This window comes from Hyla sarda, chromosome 6 (assembly GCF_029499605.1).
Source record: "Hyla sarda isolate aHylSar1 chromosome 6, aHylSar1.hap1, whole genome shotgun sequence".
In the NCBI taxonomy this organism is placed as follows: Eukaryota; Metazoa; Chordata; class Amphibia; order Anura; family Hylidae; genus Hyla; species Hyla sarda.
The window spans coordinates 39750842-39767309 of NC_079194.1; the positions used below are offsets into that span (position 1 = coordinate 39750842).

A 16468-nucleotide genomic window follows, 5' to 3' on the forward strand; every position below is an offset into this window, starting at 1 on the left:
AAAGCATACACACAATGGATAATTTTATTAATGTATTTATTTATTAAATTATTGCAATGCATTATGGTTAAGTTAGAATAGGAAGCATCAGAGAAAATATCAGTTCTTTACACCAACTAATTAATTTTACTAGAAAATATCTTGTGAAACTTGCCATATGCCATCATTCTCTTGGGAAATACAATATTTATTGATGTATATGTAGTAAAATAGGAAGGTATAATTAAGTATGGAAGTGACACAGTTCATATTAATAAAGCCTTGCCCTGTTAGAGCGACAATGGAAGTGCAATGCACGCTTCTCTAGGGGATGTGTAATTTTAGAAAATCATCTACAGGTGTTAATTTCACAATTCCTGTTACATATTCACATCACCAAGTTTTTCTCTCATTTTGCACATAGGATATGATTTCTTATTTTTGCACATTTCTACTGTTACCCAAGAGTAAAATTTTCATGTATTGTGGTACCTAGGTAGGAGAAACCAAATACACGCTTGATTACTAAAATCATATAGTGCTGCTCCTCATTTACAAACACAGGGCAGCTAATCCTAAAATGTCACCTGAAATTATAGGTATGGTATACTTGAAAGGCCCTAAAAGGGGTTGTCCTATGAAAGAAACACCTTTGGACGGTGTCAATAATAATAATAATAAAAAAGGGGCTTGTGCACATATCTCTCCATATCGGCTGAGCTGTCTGACTTTTAGCTAGATTTTAAGCAGTAGGAAGCATTTCTCAGATAAGACATCCTGAGCCAGGTTCTGATGAAAACTACTGTGACTGAGAAAGGTTTCCTGCAGCCTTAAAATCAAATGAGCAGTAGTATGAGCTCCCCCTCTTCACATAAATGGTCTGGTCCTCAGCACACAGGAAAGGGGGGGGGGGGCAGGGATGGATCCTTAATCCTGATGGGGTTAGTACATGACTGTGTACTTCAAAAAATAATGTATAAAAAAAATACCTGGCAGACTATACTATTCCATAGAATAGTACACATCAAAAAGTGTATATTGTGGAGTATACATTCTTTTTATTTATTTTTTCTTAAAAGAAGAGCACATAGGGGTCACATATCCCACTGTATGTTAAACAATAGGGGCAAGAAGTTGTCGCCCTTTTCCCCACCCACACCCCTGTCCCTACCTACTTAGAGCTCTCACTTAGATAAAAGCAACCCCAAATAGACACAGGGACACTAACCTATCAGGGAGAGGGATAATCTAGATAGCCAGGTCAATACTTTAAGGGCACACAATGGCAGATAATGGATGTTCAGGGTAAAATCCAGGAGGCCACATAATGAAAGAATTGATAAACAAGGTTTAAACACTTAACGACAAATGACCTATATTTACGTCCTCCGCCGGCTCCCGCTATATGCCGCAGTGAACCCGCGTCATATCAAGTCAATCCCGTTGGCCTTCAACGGCCGGGACCCGCGGCTAATACAGGCCATTACCGATCGCGGTGATGCCCTGTATTAACCCTTCAGATGCGGCGATCAAAGCTGACCGCCGCGTCTGAAGTGAAAGTGAAAGTATCCCGGCTGCTCAGTCGGGCTGTTCGGGACCACCACGGTGAAATTGCGGTGTCCCGAACAGCTTACAGGACACCGGGAGGGCCCTTACCTAAATGACTGCTCCGTGCCTGAGATCCAGGCAGGAGCAGTCAAGCGCCGATAACACTGATCACAGGCATGTTAATACATGCCAGTGATCTGTGTAAAAGATCAGTGTGTGCAGTGTTATAGGTTCCTATGGGAGCTATAACACTGCCAAAAAAAAAGTTAAAAAAGTGTTAATAAAGGTCATTTAACCCCTTTCCTAATAAAAGTTTGAATCACCCCCCTTTTCCTATAAAAAAATAAAACAGTGTAAATAAAAATAAACATATGTGGTATCGCCACTTGCGTAAATGTCCGAACTATAAAAATATATTGTTAATTAAATTGCACGGTCAATGGCGTACACGTGAAAAAAATTCCAAAGTCCAAAACAGCATATTTTGGTCACTTTTTATACCATTAAAAAATTTATAAAAAGTGATCAAAAAGTCAAATCAAAACAAACATGGTACCGATAAAAACTTCAGATCACGGCGCATAAAATGAGTCCTCATACCGCCCTGTACATGGAAAAATAAAAAGTTATAGGGGTCAGAAGATGACAATTTTAAACGTATACATTTCCCTGCATGTAGTTATGATTTTTTCCAGAAGTATGACAAAATGAAACCTATATAAGTAGGGTACCATTTTAACCGTATGGACCTACAGAATAATGATAAGGTGTCATTTTTACCGAAATATGCACTGCGTAGTAACGGAAGCCCCCAAAATTTACAAAATTGTGTTTTTTCTTCAATTTTATCGCACAATGATTTTTTTTTTCCATTTTGCTGTGGATTTTTGGGTAACACTGCAAAGTAGAAAATGCAAAACTGAAAAACCCTGCGTCCTTAAGGGGTTAAAAGACATTAAAGTACACAAGGGTCCAAATCAGCACCTAAACACTCCGTAAGAAATTTCTATATATGCTTGTTTGTATTTCTGTGTGTTTATTTGTGTTCACCTTTTAAACTTACCCAAAACTGTACTGATATGGCAAACTAGTAGAACTATTTAGCTCTCTGCTATCCCTGTCTCTATGTAGAGTCAACTGTAAGAATAAGGTCATAGAAGTAGATTTTCAGCATATCAATTATAAAGCATAAAAAGAAATAGCAATGTCAGAAACTACTAACACGCACAGTACATTCTCTGAAGATTTAAAATATAATTATATACTGTTGTTTGTATTGTAAAAACAAATCACCAGGACACCACTCAGAGAAAGAAATTATTTTCTTCAACAATAAAGAGTATAACTAAAATATGTCTTAAAAAGTTATTATATTTATTTTACGGACTAATAAAAATGACTAATAAATACATAAATCAGAGGAATAACATTCATAGTTATAAGTTACTTGTCTTTATGAAACCCAGAAAAACAATTTGCCAGACTGTACACTTTAAAACATTTTTTTTGAAAGATTATTTTTTAGGCTAATTTACTAAAACTGGAATTTCGCACACCAGTCTAAAGCCAGCCCCGCCAGTGTAAAATCACATGGGATTTATCAAGAGGTGCAACTACAGTTTACACCTTACAGCAGGAGAATATTATAGTAAATTTAGAATGCAGGGATGGCCATACACCATTTAGACAAAACCACAACCCCTATGTGCCAAGCCCTGCCCACTTGCCAAGTACAGTGCAGATCATCAAAAAGTCACACAATTTTGTGCAATCAGGAAGTTTTTCTTTTTACTTTTGCCAACTTGCGCCAAGCCCAAGCAGCCAGAGCTTACAGGTACTTCCTGTGTCCCAAACAGGTAAAGTAGATCTTGCATAGCTAAACCGGACTTACATTTTCTCAACTTGTTCTAATTTTTAGACACATCAAAAACATCATTTACTGCTCTCTTTTTTGTACCAGAGAAATAAGTAAATCTAACTTAATGGATTTTTTGACAGCCTTTACAATTTGCATACCAAATATAACTGCAGTGCGTAGAAATGAGCACAACTATGCAAATATTTATAACTGTTCCTCTTGCAGCTCTGTAATATAGGTTTGGGGGTGATATAATGTATGTACCGAATTAATTAACCTTTAATGTAAGTCTATCTATGTATATCATATTTTTTATCATATATTATATATCACATGACTTCAGGGAATCCCTTAATGCCTTTCAAACAGCTCCTGCCCCCAATCAGGAGGCAAGAGAGTATGATTCCAAAGCCACTATAAAAACCTATGCACATAGCTTCAGCAGCCATTTTAGAGAGAGCAGGTGTTAGGTGAAGATTTCTGTGAGGGACACAAAACAGTGGACAACACAGATAGGAGTAGGACCACATATATAATAGTTTTAGTATATCAGTAGAGAGCATTCTGTATCTGTTTTGTCAGCACAAAATCTATTTTATTTGGAAGTTAAGTGTAACATGAGAAAAATACATGTATAGAGGGTTCTGTGTCCATTTTGTGCACTTTCTATTATGCCAATCCTGTTGCTATGCCCCAAAATGAAAATATTTCTTCACAGTTTGTAAAAAGCAATTGCTTCTTCCTCTTAAAGGCATTAAACCTTTTGCTACTTCCAAATAATAATAATAATATTCGCACAACTTGGAAAAAGTAATTGCTTCTTCCGATAAATGTGCATATAAACATCGGCAGGTGGATAATTTTTGAACGCTAATTTTAAAAAGCACAAATCCATGAGTGCAGTGTGTTTTTATTTAACCTGTTAGTTACCAACGGTACCATATGTTTACCTATAGCCATGGATGTTGCCGTAACTTGAAAATTTTATTGGACAACATGCCAAAGTTTTTCCAGTTGACAGTAACTCTAAAGCTTAACATATGCACATTAGTTAGAAACAGTTGAATTGCTATTTAAACTAGAAAATGTAAAAACCCCTTTGCATGCTTTGTGTTTTTAATATATAATTTAGGCATCTTAGTTCATATGTTTCATATAGAACCATTAAGTGATTTTTGTGTTTTTAAAAGCCTAGATGACTTGCTAAAGTGTGGAGTAACATTTGCAGCAAACATGGTGGTTGTGGACAAGGAAAGCACAATGAGTGCAGAGGAAGACTACATGGCGGATGCAAAAACAATAGTCAACGTGCAGACACTTTTCAGGTAGGTCCAATTGTTATTTGTACATTCCTTAAATATGTCTTGTTAGAAAAAAATGCTGTATGCATGCTTCTTTAAAATCCTATGGCTAATGAAAGGCACACAGTAAGAGAAGGTTCACATTACGGTTGTGCCTTCAGAGGCACGGATACCTCGGCGTCCTGTCAAAATGGAATGCCAATGTATCTGTGCGCTGACTCAATGTATCTATGACTTGTACCCTACGGTGTGGTTTTCTGACCTTTAGGACCCAAGCACAAAAATGTATACATTTAGAAAATGATGAGAAAAGGAGGAATCCAGCGCAGACCTCACACGATTCAATACTTAATTAAAGCACCGGCAGGTACAGGATAAAAGTACTTTTATCCTGTACCTGCTGGTGCTTTAATAAAGTATTGAATCACATGAGGTCTGTGCTGGATTCATCCTTTTCTCATCTATCTCTACTGGTGTCGGGTTACACGGATCCTAGCACAAACTTATGGCATATTTGAGGTGAGCTGATGAACGCTGCTCTTTCACATTTAGAAAATGACACGACTGTAGTCGCTAACTGACTACATTTGAGCCATTATAGTAAATATGGCCCATGCTTGTTCTTGCAAAGATTTTTTACAGGATGCAGATGTATATCTGCCTTGGAATTAACTTACCCTAGATTGTATGTCCTATAGCTTCCCATAATTTATGAAATAATAGGAAAGCTACATTATTATTTATTTATTTATTTTTTTTTTTTTGCACAATCGTTCAATAAAACATAAACATGCAGAAAACAAGTGTGGTAGGTCAGTATGACAGCCTCATCTAGACACAAATATCTGATATAACTTCAGTAACCTTCAGCAATAGCATCCGGCGGATAAACGAACTACAAAACCAAGAAGGTAAGTTTAGTGTTTCAAGTGAGGCGTGTTAGAAAGCAGGAGTTTGAACAAAGCATGATGTCGTGTTTACCCTTAAAAGGTCTGCATGGGTAAGGGGGACATGTAGCAAAGCAGAGTAAGTAGTAGTGGTAGTAGGGGGGGGGGTAAAGGCAGGGGGAAAGAGCGGGTGAAGAGGGGGGGGAGGAGATAGAAGGACAGGAGAAAAGAAAAAAGGAAGTGGGGTATGACAACACAATAGTAAAGGTCCGATGTGGGATGGAAGCACCTACCTCCCGAAGCGGGCACAGCGGGGAACCCCTCAGACATGGGTCACCAATTTCGGTAGCAGCTCAGTAAAGAACAAGGGCAGAGATGATCATTAGGCAGATATGTGCAGGGTCTCAAAGTCCCTAGAGGACATGAATTCTGACCAGGACCTCCAAGTGTCGTTGAATCTGTTTAACTGGTTCCTGGAGTCAGCTAAGAGCTCTTCCATTCTGTGTATATGTGAAACCTCACGAAGCCAGGACGAAACAGAGGGGGGGGGAGTGGATTTCCACAATCGCGGAATAACCGCCCTAGCAGCTAGTAAGAGGTGCAGTAGTAACCTAGTAGAGGAGTTGGGGTAGGAGCTTGGGGAATAGAGAGGAGGATCAACTTAGGTGATTTAGGGATCTGACATGAAGTCAGCCGTGACATGATATCCAATACCTGCGAACAGTAAGGTGTTAGTATCGGGCAGTTGAGCCAAATATGTGTCATGGTGCCACCGGGGTTTCCACATCGCCAGCAGGCGTCCATTACATTTGGATAAATCTGTGCCAGGAGGGAAGGTACACGGTACCGCCTAGTGATAATTTTGTAATTAGTCACGTGCGCCTTGCAGGATGTAGAGGAGCGGTGGCACTGTGAAAACACAGTTTTCCATTCCCTATCCGAGATGGAGTACCCCAGTTCACGTTCCCACGCCGAGCAGAAGGCCATTGGGGAGTCAGTAAGTGAGTCTAGCAGAAGTGCGTAAGCAGTACTGATGGGTTTGCAAATCGGGGTTGTGGAGAAGCAAAGGCGTTCAAACCTTGTAAGATTTCTCTGTAGTGACAGAGGCGTCTTTTGGGTGTTGTAGAAGTGTTGGAGTTGGTAGTACTGTAAGTGGTGTATGGGTATGGGAGAGGCGTCCTGAAAGAAGGCAGATATGGGTTTGAGACCCGTCGGTGTTAAGAGGTCATGCATTGTGGGTGCATCATCCCTATGAAATGATAGAAAGGTAGGAGGCTACATAGTATTTCATAAGCATCCAATAGTCCCACAACAAACACTTTTGAGTTGTTTTTATTTTCCTTTTTTATTTTGAAAACTCTTACATCTTAAAGATATTTACTCCCTGTTGGTGTTAAATCATATCTTGAATCTCTGCCTTAAAATAAAAAAGGATTATTTCCCTTAGTAAAAGCTAAAGGAGCATTTCCATAAGGAGCTTCTAAATATGCAAATTGGCTTTGGATCCTTAGTAGAGATGAGCGAACTTACAGTAAATTCGATTCATCACGAACTTCTCGGCTCGGCAGTTGATGACTTATCCTGCATAAATTAGTTCAGCTTTCAGGTGCTCCGGTGGGCTGGAAAAGGTGGATACAGTCCTAGGAAAGAGTCTCCTAGGACTGTATCCACCTTTTCCAGCCCACGGGAGCACCTGAAAGCTGAACTAATTTAGGCAGGATAAGTCATCAACTGCCGAGCCGAGAAGTTCGTGACGAATCAAATTTACTCTAAGTTTGCTCATCTCTAATCCTTAGTAGAAAAATAGATATTGCTATATAATTTAATCTACATTTGGAATATTGAATCTTTAAATGCTAAGTTTTTGTGCATTTTGCATAATGGATAGCCATAGTATTTCTTCACAGTTCTTACATACACAAATAAAACCAGATATTAACCCCTTAAGGACCCAGCCTATTTTCATCTTAAGGACCTGAGCATTTTTTGCACATCTGACTACTGTCACTTTAAGCATTAATAACTCTGGGATGCTTTTATTCCGAGAAAGTTTTTTTGTGACATATTCTACTTTAACATAGTGGTAAATTTCCATCAATACTTGCATCATTTCTTGGTGAAAAATTAAAAAATTTTGGGTAAATTTGAAACTTTAGAATTTTTTGAACTTCGATGCTCTCTGCTTGTAAGGAAAATAGACATAGCAAATAAATGATATATTGATTCACATATAATTATGTCTACTTTATGTTGGCATCATAAAGTTGACATGTTTTTACTTTTGAAAGAGGGTTTCAAAGTTCAGCAGCAATTCAGTTCAGCTCAGTTTTTAAGTGGATTTGAAGGGCCTTTATATTAGAAATACCCCATAAATTACTCCATTATAAAAACTGCACCCCTCAAAGTATTCAAAATGACATTCAGAAAGTTTGTTAACCCTTTAGGTGTTTCACAGAAATAGCAGCAAAGTGAAGGAGAAAATTCAAAATCTTCAGTTTTTACACTCGCATGTTCTTGTAGACACAGTTTTTGCATTTTTACAAGGGTTAAAAGGAGAAAAAAAAACTAAATTTGTAACCCCCTTTATTTAGAGTAAGGAAATACCTCATATGTGAATGTAAAGTGTTCTGTGGGTGCACTAGAAGGCTCAGAAGGGAAGGAGCAACATTGGGATTTTGGAGAGTGAATTTTGCTGAAATACTTTTTGGGGGCATGCCACATTTAGGAAGCCCCTATGGTGCCAGAAAAGCAATAAATAAATAAATAAAGATAGAAAAAGAAAAACCCCACAAGGCACACTATTTGGGAAACTACACCCCTCAAGGCATGTATCAAGGGTCCCCACAGGTGTTTGACGACTTTTCGGTAAAGTCCGATGTGTAAATTATTTATTTTTTCACTAAAATGCTGTTTTTCTCCCCAAAATTACCATTTTTACAAGAGGTAATGGAAATACCCCTTATCTGGACGTCATAAGCTCTGCTGGCGCACTACAATGCTCAGAAGAGAAGGAGTCACAATTGGCTTTTGGAGAGAACATTTTGCTGAAATGGTTTTATGAGGACATGTCACATTTAGGAAGCCCCTATGGTGCCATAGCAGCAAAAAACACCCCACATGGCACACTAATCTGGAAACGACACCCATCAAGGAATGTAACAAGGGGTACAGTGAGCCTGTGGCGTGTTTGACGACTTTTCGTTAAAGTCGGATGTGTAAATGAAATATTTTTTCTTTTTATACTAAAATGCTTTCTCCCCAAATTTCAAATTTTTACAAGGGGTAATAGGAGAAAATTTATAACCCCATTTCTTCTGAGTATGGAAATACCCCATGTGTGGATCTCTGCTGGCGCACTACAATGCTCAGAAGAGAAGGAGCGCCATTAAGCTTTTGGAGAGAGAATTTTTTTTGGAAAGGAAGTCGAGGGCCATGTGAGTTTCCAAAGCCCCCCCCCCCCCCAACATGTGGCCCCATTTTGGAAACTGCACCACTCACAGAATTTCATAAGGGGTACAGTGAGCATTTACACCCCACTGGCATTTGACAGATCTTTGGAACAGTGGGCTGTGCAAATGAAAACATTTTTTTTTTTTTTTTTTCACGGACCACTTTTCCAAAAATCTGTCACACACCGGTGGGATGTAAATGCTCACTTCATTACTTATTACATTCCGTGAGGGGTGTAATTTCCAAAATGGGGGCTACATGAGGGGGGGTCCATTGTTCTGGCACTATGGGGGCTTTGTAAACACACGTGGCCTTCAATTCTGGACACATTTTCTCTCCAAAAACCCAATGGCGCTCCTTCTCTTCTGAGCATTGTAGTTCGCCCGCAGATCACTTTACATCTATATATGGGGTATTTTCTTACTCAGAAGAACTGAGGTTACAAATTTTGGGGGGCTTATTTCCTATTTTCTCTTGTGAAAATGAAAAATTTAGGGTAACACCAGCACTTTAGTTAAAATGTTTTTTATTTTTTATTCTCCCATCCAACTTCAACGGAAATTTGTCAAAAAGTCATGTGGGGTATTAAGGCTCACTATACTTCTTGTTACGTTCCATGAGGGGTGTAGTTTCCAAAATGAGGTCACATGTGGGTATTTATTTTTTTGCTTTTGTGTCAGAACCGCTGTAAAATCAGCCACCCCTGTGCAAATAATCAATTAAGGCCTCAAATGTACATAGTGCGCTCTCACTCCTGAGCCTTGTTGTGCACCTGCAGAGCATTTTATTTCCACATATGGGGTATTTCTGTACTCAGGAGAAATTGTGTTACAAATTTTTTATTTATTTATTTCCCTTTTAAATCTTATGAAAATAAAAAGTACGGGGCAACACCAGCATGTTAGTGTAAACATTTTTATTTTTTTACTCTAACAGGCTGGCGTAGACCCCAACTTTTCCTTTTCATAAGGGGTAAAAGGAGAAAAAGCCTCCCCCAAATTAATTTGTAATACAATTTCTCCCGAGTACAGAAATATGTGGCCCTTAACTGTTTCCTTGAAATACGACAGGGCACTGAACTGAGAGAATGTTATGCGCATTTGAAAACTAAATTAGGGATTGCATAGGGGTGGACTTTATTCTACGCCAGTGATTCCCAAACAGGGTTCCTCCAGCTGTTGCTAAACTCCATGCATGCCTGGACAGTCAGTGGCTGTCCATAAATGCTGGGAGTTGTTGTTTTGCAAAAGCTGGAAGCTCAGTTTTCAAAACACTGCCATACAATAAGTTTATCATTTTTATTGGGGGGGGACAGTGTAAGGCGGTGTATATGTAGTGTTTTACCCTTTATTATGTGTTAGTGTAGTGTAGGGTTTTTAGGGTACATTCACACAGGTGGGTTTATGCTGAGTTTCCCGCTAGGAGTTTGCCGCAGCTCAAACTTGAAGCAGGAAACTCACTGTATGCCTGCCCTTGTGAATGTACCCTGTACATTCACATGGGGGGGTAAACCTCCAGCTGTTGCAAAACTATAACTCCCACCATGCACTGACAGACCTTTCATGCTGGAAGTTATACTTTTGCAACAGCTGGAGGTACACTGGTTGGAAAACCTTCAGTTAGGTTCTGGTACCTAACTCAGTATTTTCTAAACCGTATGCCTCCAGCTGTTGCAAAACTACAACTCCCAGCATGTACTGATCACCCGAAGGGATGTAGTTTTTGCAACAGCTGGAGGTACGCAACTACAACTCCCAGCATAGCGAGACAGCCGTTTTGTACATGCTGGTAATTGTAGTTTTGCAAGATTTAGAGGGCCGCGGTTTAGAAACCACCGCACAGTGATCTCCAAACTGTGGCCCTCCAGATGTTTCAATACTACAAATCCCAGCATGTCCAGACAGCAAACTGCTGTGTGGGCATGCTGGGAGTTGTAGTTGTGCAAGATCTAGAGGGCCACAGTTTAGAGACCACTGAACAGTGATCTCTAAACTGTACCCCTCTAAATCTTGCTAAACTACAAATCCAAGCATGCCCAAACAGCTGTCTGGGCATGCTGGGAGTTATAGTTTTGCAACATCTGGGGGGCTACAGTTTAGAGACCACTGTAGCTCTCCAGATGTTGCTAGGCAACAACTCACTGGCTTCCGTGGGATCGCCGCACGTCATCCCCGCCCGCCGTCGCCAGCCGCAGATCACTACCGATAAGTGACCTCCAGCAAAGGTCACCGCCGGTTCCCCGGCTCTTCCCGGATTACAGTGGGTGGGCAGGGCTGGGAACAGAACTTTAACCCCCTTACCCCAATCTGCTATTGGTCGTCCGCTTCTCAACGACCAATAGAAGGGATAGGAGGTGTGACACCCCTGCCACCTCACTCATATCGCCTCAGGGGGATCGGGTATATCTTGGACAGCCCCGATCCCCTTATTCTCTGGGTCACTGGAGACCGTATGATCACAGCAGATCGCCAGTCTGAATTGAACGGCGATAGACCAGGGGTTTGCACGGGGTGCCTGCTGAATGATTTCAGCAGGCATCCCGGTCCTGTCCCCGCCCGGTGAGCGACGGGGAGCAGAATTCCCAGAGTTCCCAGAATTCTTAAGTACCAGGGAACCAGGGCATACCTGTACGCCCTGTGTCTGTAAGTGGTTAAAATAAATGTAATTATGAACACTAATAGCCACCATTGTGCAATTTAGCATCAAACCACAACTCTTTAAGACAAATTAATAACCAGTCATTATTATAGCTAAAAATCTGAACTTTAGGTGCATATATATATATATATATATATATATATATATATATATACATACTATACAGACAAAGAATAAGTCAGCCAGCACTTTAGTTGATACCAAACTATTATATGGACCTGGCCTGCAGGTGCATGCTACTAGGCTAAATATACAGCAACAGAAGAATGCAGCAGCACACTGCCAGCACAAGGATATAGGTGAAACATGAACATGCAGATAAAACATGGAGAGCTATACAGCTATGGTGTAATAGATGCAAATGTGAAACTATGAGATAGTGAGGCACTAAGCTCGCAAATTTGTCTCCGCCGGTGGTCAAATAGCTTGGACCGTCCCACCGCGATAAGGTGGCCTCATTGGGACGGACCCTACACTGTGAATATGCCTCTGTGTGAACAGTTCAGTAAGCATGGCAGGGTCTGGAACATCCAAGACACATTATATACACCTGATAGAGGTGGGTGGGGTGCAAGGCCAACATGGAGGTAGCCACTCCCCCGTATGTGTAATACAGACAAAGAATAAGTCAGCCAGCACTTTAGTTGATACCAAACTATTATATGGACCTGGCCTGCAGGTGCACGCTACTAGGCTAAATATACACATTTGCATCTATTACACCATAGCTGTATAGCTCTCCATGTTTTATCTGCATGTTCATGTTTCACCTATATCCTTGTGCTGGCAGTGTGCTACTGCATTCTTCTGTTGCTGTATATTTAGCCTAGTAGCGTGCACCTGCAGGCCAGGTCCATATAATAGTTTGGTATCAACTAGAGTGCTGGCTGACTTATTCTTTGTCTGTATTACACATACGGGGGAGTGGCTACCTCCATGTTGGCTTTGCACGCCACCCACGTCTATCAAGTGTGTATATAAGGTGTCTTGGATGTTCCAGATCCTGCCATGCTTACTGAACTGTTCACACAGAGGCATATTCACAGTGTAGGGTCCGTCCCAATGAGGCCACCTTATCGCGGTGGGACGGTCCAAGCTATTTGACCGCCGGCGGAGACAAATTTGCGAGCTAAGTGCCTCACTATCTCATAGCTCACATTTGCATCTATTACACCATAGCTGTATAGCTCTCCATGTTTTATCTGCATGTTCATGTTTCACCTATATTCTTGTGTTGGAAGTGTGCTGCTGCATTCTTCTGTTGCTGTATATATATATATATATATATATATATATATATATATATATATATATATACACTAGCTTTTGCCCACGGCTTCGCTCGCATTAAATTTGGGGTAACATAGATTTACTTTTTAACGATCCTATAGTAATGAGGCCGCTCTGGGTAAAGTCTACGGGCATCCAAACAACCCGAAACATTACATCTGCTGTTTCATGGAATTGAAGATCGACATCCTTTGAGGACTTTTACCGAGTCTGCGCGCAGGGGAACCTGCCTTCTCGTGCTGCTTATATACTGCCAACAGTCCCCATGTCCCATCCTCATATCCCGTCCTCTTATCCCGTCCTCCTATCTCAACCTCCTATCTCGACCTTCTATCTCGACCTCATATCCCGACCTTCAATCCAGTCCTCCTATCCCGATCTCCTATCCCGAATTCCTATCCCATCCTCATATCCCTTCCTTCTATCTTGACCTCCTATCTCGACCTCCTATCTTTACCTCCTATCCCTACCTCCTATCCTGACCCCCTATTCCGACCTCCTATCCCGTCCTCCTATCCCGTTCTCCTATCTGGATCTCATATCTCGACCTCCTAACCCGACCTCCTATCTTGACCTACTATCCCGACCTCCTATCCCTTCCTCCTATCTCAACCTCCTATCTCGACCTCCTATCTTTACCTCCTATCCCGACCTCCTATATCGTCCTCCTATCCTGACCTCCTATCCCGACCTCCTATCTTGACTTCCTATCTCGACCTCCTATCCCGACCTCCTATCCCGGCCTCCTATCCCGTCCTCCTATCCCATCCTCCTATCCCAACCGCCTATCCCGTCCTCCTATCCCGACCTCCTATCCTGACCTCCTATCCCGACCTCCTATCCCATCCTCCTATCCCGTCCTCCTATCTCGACCTCCTATCCCGTCCTACTATCCCGTCCTCCTTTCCCAACCTCCTATCCTGTCCTCCTATCCAGACCATCATGTCCTCCTATCTCGACCTCCTATCTCGACCTCCTATCTCGACCTCCCATCCCGTCCTCCTATCCCGACCTCCCATCCCGTCCTCCTATCCCGACCTCATATCCTGTCCTCCTATCCCGATCTCCTATCCCGACCTCCTATCCCGACCTCCTATCCCGTCCTCCTATCCCGATCTCCTATCCCTGATCTCCTATCCTGTCCTCCTATCTCGACCTTCTATCTCGACCTCCTATCTCGACCTAGTATCCCAACCACCTATCCCGATCTCCTATCCACTCCTCCTGTATCGACCTCCTATCTCGACCTCCAATACCGACCTCTTATCCCAACCTCCTATCCCGACCTCCTATCCCGTCCTCCTATCCCGACCTCCTATCCTGACCTCCTATCCCGACCTCATATCCCATCCTCCTATCTCGATCTCATATCTCGACCTACTATCCCAAGCTCCTATCACGACCTCCTATACCGATCATCCCGTCCTCCTATCTCGACCTCCTATTTCGACCTGCTATCTCGACCTCCTGTCCCGACCTCATATCCCGACCTCCCATCCCGTCCTCATATTCCGGCCTGTAATATATGTACCAGGTATTGAAATGTCTCCAGCCGTATGGAAGTTATGTGGTAACATACATTTCCCATTGATTTGCATGGGACTTTAAACAAAAACCACGACCCTCACAAATGGGGGTAATTAAGGATTAAATTAACTAGCCTATTTTTTAAGTGGACATATAAGTAACATGTGACCAAGTATTATTGAAATATCTCCAGCTGTACGGAAGTTATGTTGAAACATACATTTCCCATTGATTTGCATGGGACTTTAAACAAAAAACCCGACCCTCACAAATGGTGTAGTTAAAGAAGATGTCTCATGTAGAAAAAGTATTGTGTTTTAAATGCTGAAGCAAAAGTCATATCACTTTGTAAATCACTTACTTTACCCATCTTATATGTAAAACCTGTTTTGCTAGCTTCTTTGTTCAGAGAGGAAGTTCAGCAGCTCCCTGTTCTGATGACTTGCAACCCCCAATTGAGCTGGGGGCCGTGATGTCACAATTTCCCATAGTTCTGTGTGCTGCCTGCAGCTCAGCCACGCTCTGTGCACGGCCAGGGCACCTCCCATGTGCAGCTTCAGCCAATCATAGTAGCCCCAGTGAGCTGAGCAAGCGTCTTCATCTCCTTGGCAGGGAAGCACGATCTGACAGCCAGCTCAGTGTTTATAAGAGCAAGAATGATGTCCTGAGAAGAAGCAGAGGGGGAGATCCCTGCTCTCCCCTGCACTGATCACAATCTGACAGCAGGTCAGTCTGAAAGAACGATGTCCTGAGAACAGAAGCAGGGGAGGGGAAACACTGAGCCTGCTGTTAGGAAAGTGATCAGTGTCTAGGTCAGTGTATCCCAACCAAGGTGCCTCCAGCTGTTGCAAAACTAAAACTCCCAGGCATGCTGGGAGTTGTAGTTTCACAACAGCTGGAGGCACCCTGGTTAGGAAGCACTGGTCTAGGCTGGGCTACTTCTGTGATGAACTGAAAGGCATTATGGGAGACAGGAAGTCAGGGACCTCCATGGACCAGGAAGTACCGATCTTTCAGAGGGGATTGCAGGAGAAGGGAGAGGGCGAGATACATGAGGAACAGATTGTCAGAATGGTGAGCTGATGCGCTTTCACATGATATAATTTTTTTTGTGACTTTGTCCATGATACTTCTTCTTTAAGGGTTAAATTAACTATCCTATATTTTAAGTGGACATATAAGGAACATGTGACCAAGTATTATCGAAATATCTCCAGCCGTTTGGAAGTTATGCCGTAACATATATTTCCTATAGATTTGTATGGGACATTAAAAAAAAAAAAAAAAACAACAACCCCTTTTTCACCCCCTTAAGGGTGGAATTTCAAAAAATCCTTTCTTATTCCTTGTCTACGTCTTAAAAACAACACCTGTGCAAAAATTCAGGTTTCTAGGTCCAAGGGTTTAGGCTGGGCGTTGATGAGTCTGTGAGTCAGGTCTTCTCCATATATATATATATATATATATATATATATATATATATATATATATATATATATATATATATATATAGCCTCTTCTATGTTATGCACACATCTTCACAACATTACCAGACACATAGTAAAACCAAATGTGTTTTTATCTGATGAAATTTAAAAATAGTTATACATTTTAAATAGCAGGGATTACAAGGCTTTAAAGTTGAGTTTAAATTAAAGCCCAATATATTTCCTGAAAGCAGCCAACCTAAAGAATGTAAAAGTCATACCTCTCAGTATCAGATATCGATCTTAGTAACGGCACTACTCGCAACAAGACCAATTTTTCTGTTAGACAGTTTTGACAAATGAGGCCTGCTGAGCTACCTGAGATACTAAGCAACTACATTTCCAGTGTCAGTGCTCAGTTTTACCTAGCTTTCTTCTTTTTTTATTTTATTTGTATTTTATTTTTTTTTTTATGTTAGATTACTTACTACAATTTCTCCATAAATAAGTTCTGGATATTTTATACTGAAGTCTTGTCTACAT

The 16468-nt window shown here is 41.2% G+C and overlaps 1 protein-coding gene across 3 annotated transcripts in view; it reads left to right on the forward strand.

Annotated features, from left to right (window-relative positions):
* Positions 1–16468, forward strand: part of KCNT2 (potassium sodium-activated channel subfamily T member 2) — an 814344-nt gene that overhangs the window by 599712 nt on the left and 198164 nt on the right. For all 3 annotated transcript variants that reach the window (XM_056523545.1, XM_056523546.1, XM_056523547.1), the window contains one exon: positions 4576–4710. In XM_056523545.1, coding sequence (XP_056379520.1) covers positions 4576–4710 — 135 coding nt within the window. The remainder of the gene's footprint in view (positions 1–4575; positions 4711–16468) is intronic.